This window comes from Myotis brandtii, unplaced genomic scaffold, assembly GCF_000412655.1.
Source record: "Myotis brandtii unplaced genomic scaffold, ASM41265v1 scaffold743, whole genome shotgun sequence".
NCBI classification, from domain to species: Eukaryota; Metazoa; Chordata; class Mammalia; order Chiroptera; family Vespertilionidae; genus Myotis; species Myotis brandtii.
In genome coordinates, this window is record NW_005370960.1 from 1,738,304 (window position 1) to 1,743,265 (window position 4,962).

At 60.2% G+C, this 4,962-nt stretch overlaps 1 protein-coding gene across 1 annotated transcript in view; it reads left to right on the plus strand.

Moving 5' to 3' along the window:
- NPC1L1 (NPC1-like 1) overlaps positions 1-2,633 on the plus strand; it is an 18,281-nt gene extending 15,648 nt beyond the window's left edge. The window contains exons 14-19 of the mRNA XM_014530540.1: positions 42-97; positions 494-644; positions 780-1,011; positions 1,122-1,235; positions 1,310-1,472; positions 1,587-2,633. Of these exons, the coding sequence (XP_014386026.1) occupies positions 42-97; positions 494-644; positions 780-1,011; positions 1,122-1,235; positions 1,310-1,472; positions 1,587-1,771 (901 nt within the window). The 3' untranslated portion in view covers positions 1,772-2,633. The remainder of the gene's footprint in view (positions 1-41; positions 98-493; positions 645-779; positions 1,012-1,121; positions 1,236-1,309; positions 1,473-1,586) is intronic.
- Positions 2,634-4,962: the final 2,329 nt, after the last annotated feature.

Genomic DNA, 4,962 nt, shown 5'->3' on the forward strand with positions numbered 1-4,962 from the left:
GGAGCCTTGACCCCAACCAAGCCTTTATCTGCCCACCCCAGTGGCTTGGCAGCATACAGCACCTCCGTGAAGTTGGACCGCGACGGCCAGGTTTTGGGTAAGCGTGGCCTGGCCTGGTGGGGAAGATGTGAGTCAGCGGCTCCAGGGCCATGAGCCTCCGGGACCACCTCCATCCACATCCTCTCTCCTTCCTCCTTCATGGGAGCTTCTAGCCTCCCCTTGGAGGTTGTCAGTTACTCAGATCCTCAACCTCACACTTCACCTTCTGCCTCCCCACCCCAAACCCTCAGAGCAACATGTGGGTCCACGGGAGACCCCTGTGGCTGCATCCATCAGAGGCAGGGCCAGTCCACACCCAACCGCAGTCCCTTTGTCCGAAGTTTATTCCGAATCCCAAACACGGTGGCAGCAGGGCCCTGAACCTGCCCCCCGGGTCCCGAGGGTGCCTGGAGCCGGCTCTGACCTCTGTCTCTCGCTCCCGGGCTGGCTCCAGCCTCGCGCTTCATGGCCTACCACAAGCCCCTGAAGAACTCGCAGGACTACACGGAGGCTCTGCGGGCAGCGCGGGCACTGGCCGCCAACATCACCGCCGACCTGCGGAAGGTGCCGGGCACTGACCCGGCCTTCGAGGTCTTCCCCTACACGTGAGGCCCAGGCGGGCGGGCGGTGGGCAGCAGGGAGGGACCTGGGGAAGGCGCCCCGCACCCCTGTGAGCTGTGCCCTCCTCCTGAGGTGGGTGTGGGGGTTGGGGCGCCGCGTGACAGTGCCTGCACCCCCAGGATCACCAACGTGTTCTACGAGCAGTACCTGACGGTGGTGCCCGAGGGGCTCTTCATGCTCAGCCTCTGCCTGGTGCCCACCTTTGCCGTCTGCTGCCTGCTGCTGGGCATGGACCTCCGCTCCGGCCTCATCAACCTCTTCTCCATCATCATGATCCTGGTGGACACCGTGGGCTTCATGGCCCTGTGGGGCATCAGCTACAACGCCGTGTCCCTCATCAACCTGGTCACGGTAACCGCAGGCTCGGGGCCCCTTCTCTCCAGGGTCTCCATTCTGCCCGCTGGCCTGGCGGAGACCCCACCCAGGCCCTGTGGAGGCTGATGCCCCCTCTCTGCCCGCAGGCCGTGGGCATCTCTGTGGAGTTCGTGTCCCACATCACCCGCTCCTTTGCGGTCAGCACCAAGCCCACCCGGCTGGAGAGGGCCAAGGAGGCCACCATCTCCATGGGCAGTGCGGTGAGTGGGCGGGCGGCCGCAGGGACTGTCGCCAGCTGCTGTGTGCCCAGCCTGACACCTGTGTGCGGCCCTAGGTGTTCGCTGGTGTGGCCATGACCAACCTGCCCGGCATCCTCATCCTGGGCCTGGCGAAGGCCCAGCTCATCCAGATCTTCTTCTTCCGCCTCAACCTCCTCATCACTCTGCTGGGCCTGCTGCACGGCCTGGTCTTCCTGCCGGTCATCCTGAGCTACCTGGGTGCGTGAGGCCCCTCCCGCAGGCCCGCCCCCCCCCCCGGGAGGAGCCCCAGGCAGTGTGGGAGCACCCATGCGGGGAAGGCGTGTGACCACTCCTCTGTCTGTCCCTCTGCAGGGCCTGACATCAACATGGCTCTGGTGTTGGAGCAGAGGCGGGCAGAGGAGGCGGCTGTGGCCAGGACAGCCTCCTGCAAAAAGCACTCCTTCCCGGTGAGCTGGGCCAACGGCACCTACGTCAACCGCGGCTTCCAGCATCCTGCCGAGAGCGGGGACAGCTTCGGCGACCCTCCACCCCAGTGAGCAGAGCTCTGCGCAGGCTCCAGGGGCCGAGAGGGTTCCCATGGGGACCATGACCTGCCTCCCTCCCCCTCCCCCAGGTCCTGGAGGGGGTGCTCTGCCTATGGGGTGCTCACATTGGGACTCCCTCTGACCACCAGGTGCCCAGGCACCCTCCACCCTGGCAGCAGGTCCCTGGCTCCAAGTCATTCAAGCCTTGGTCAGCACACACTTGCCTCCTTCTTCCCGGGACCTGGGTCTTGGGGTCCAGACACAGACAGGCTGGCCTGGTTCCTGACTCAGACTCGGCCACAGCTGCCCCTTTCCACCCACCTCCCCTTCAGTGAAACAAAGTCCCACCTGGTGTCAGTGAGTCTTCAGCTCTGTCCAGTATCCCCGAGAACCAAGAGCAGGACCCACCCTGCAGGCAGCCAGGGAGGGGAGGGGGGCACTGCACCTCACCCGGGAGGGTGTCCCGGAAAAGACGCTGGTCATGGATTGGCCCCACTGGAAAGTGCCGTTCAGTGTGGCCTCCAGCTCCGATTATGAAGGTGGTTGCTGCCAGTCAAGGCTGCCGTGTGTCCTCAAGGCTGTGAGCTCCCGGGTTCAGGCCTGGAGCGCTGGCGCGGCTCAACCCAGCCCCATCTCAGCCTCCGTGGAGAAGCACCGCCGAGGACGCACATGCTCGGTGCCGTGCACAGGAGGAAGAATATGTCTGCTGAGCACAAATGGAGTTTTGTGTCTCACGTCCTATTCTGGTTGCCTCTGGACTTAAGATAATTTTTGTAGCCCAGCCGGTGATGAACCAGAAGGTGGCAGTTTGATTTCTGGTCGGGGCACAGGCCCGGGTTTCTGGCTCCATCCCCAGTAGGGGGTGTGCGGGAGGCAGCTGATCGATGATTCTTCCTCATCATTGTTGTCTCTATCTCTCACTCCCTCTCCTGTTCTAAAATCAATAAAAATGTATTAAAAAGGAGATAATTTTTGTAAATGGCACAGCACATGTGTGGGAGGGTGACTTGGGGAGATTTCAGTTTGTTTTCCCTTCCCCCTTCCAGAAGGCAGCCATGTCACCGTGTGCCCTTTCAGGAGCGGGGAGCAACTTCTCCCAACCGGGAGGCATGGAGGCCCTGGCCAGCGCAGGGACCCACAGCTGCTCGCTTTCTGTGAAAGCCTGAGAGGGAGGCAATACCCAGAGAAGCAAGTGCATTGGGGCAAGGAGGCACCCACTGCTGGCGGGCAACCGGAGTGTTCCTTGTTATTATTAATCGTTATTATTGACTTCTCCTCACCCAAGGCTATGTATCCATCGATTGGAGAGAGAGAAACATCAGTCAGTTGCCTCTCAGATGAGCCTCGATCAGGGATTCAACCTGAAACCTGGTTATGTTCCCGACCGGGAATCAAACCGTGACCTCCTGGTTCCTAGGTCGACACCCAACCACAGGGCCATGCTGGCAGGGCCAGACTTTGATGACCTGACAATTGGGAGGACTGGTCAGTGTGTTGTAGAATCCCTTTAAATGGGGTTTACTTGCTGTTTCTCTCCTGATTAAACCGGGGTGATGGGTTTGGGGGAGGAAGACCGCAAAGGTGGGGTGACCTTCTCAGCACACCGTATCGGGCAGTACTGTCGCCACAGCTGATCACTGTGGTGTGATGTTGGTCACCTGGCTGAGGTTGTGTCTGTCAGGCGTCTCCTCCCTACAGGTGCTCCTTCCCCCCTTTCCCGGCTGTGTTCCTCGGGGGGAGGTCCCTGTGCACTACCCACACTTAGGGATGGGAGGCACGTTCCGGCTCCTGGAGGGCAGGGCTCAGCATTCTGAGGACACTGGGTATACATGTATCAGCATGGACCCACATACAGTCAAGTGGTACTTCAGTTATAGAGTAAAACTACCTTATTTGTCTTGTTCATTTGTTGGTCACATGGTTCCAGCTTTGGCCATTGGAAGCCCTTTCAGCTGACTCCTGGGTCCCTGTCATATGCCCATCATGGTGAGGTGTTTGTTTGTTTTTTGTTTTTAGCACGTCCTTACTTTCTGGCACTATTAGAGGGTCCCCAGACCTAGAATCAGCCATTTCTCCAAGGAACCCTGGACCCTTCTCTGCACGTGGGATTAGAAACCGGGATCTGGGTGCTCACTGTGCACATTGCTACTGGGGCGTCATTGCTTCTGGGCCCCCGCAGCTGGGGGGAAGAAATGTGTGTGTCAATCCATGTGGCTACGCATGTAACACTGTCATAGCCACCCGTGCGGGCACTGAGCCAAACTGTTCATTGAGATGCCGGCTCTGACCACCAGGGAATATCCCAGTCTCCCCCTTCCTTCTTCTCTGCAGACACCCCCCCAACAGCAGGAAGCCTGGCTCCCCGTCCCCCCCACCCCGATGCCACGGACTTGATGATCCATTTCCACTGTAGGCAGGTAGGGTTTTCAGGGCGGTAATCCGTGCCCCACGCCCTGGGAACAACTTGGAGAGAAGTGTCTGTGTACTGGTCCACCTTTTCCCTTTGGTCCTAGGACTCCACTAATTTCCAAGGTTACTGGGTCAGCACCTCCCTCCGTGAGGCTGTGCTGTTCATTTCTAATAGATCGTTTTGTCACACTCTGCATTCCATTCTGGGATCCCCAATCTCTTAAATGATTTTTTTTTAAAAAAAAATGTGCATCCGTTGAGTTTCTCTGTGCACTGACACTCCCGTGCCCACAGTGTCCCTCACTGACATCGCACAGAGCAGGTCCAGGGCCGCGCTTCACCCACGCACCCGCCGTGGCACCGCCCGATGACCGTTCCTGCAGCTGCCTGTTCCAGCAGGCACCCCGCGCGCAGCTCTTTCAGGGGCTTCGCTGGCAACAGGCACTGAAGGGCAAAGCACGTTGTTTTGGGGCTTGCGAGCTCGCCCGGTCTGACTGACAGCATTTCAACGCAGGACGGACCGCCGTTTGTTTACCCTGCAGCCCTTGGCGCGCGCGCGCGCGTGCGTGTGCGTGTGTGTGTGTGTGTGTGTGTGTGTGTGCGCGCGTGCGTGCGACGGGCGTCCTTGGGCGCGCGCACACCTGTTCCCTTGGATCCACCAGCGCAAACGGGGGCGCGGGAGAGACCACGTGATAACGCCAGATCACGTGATAGCGCCGGGTCGGGTGACGCCGCCGCGCACGCTCTTCCGCCCGTTTCCAAGGTGGCCGCTAGGCGCCCTCAGCTGCGGAGCA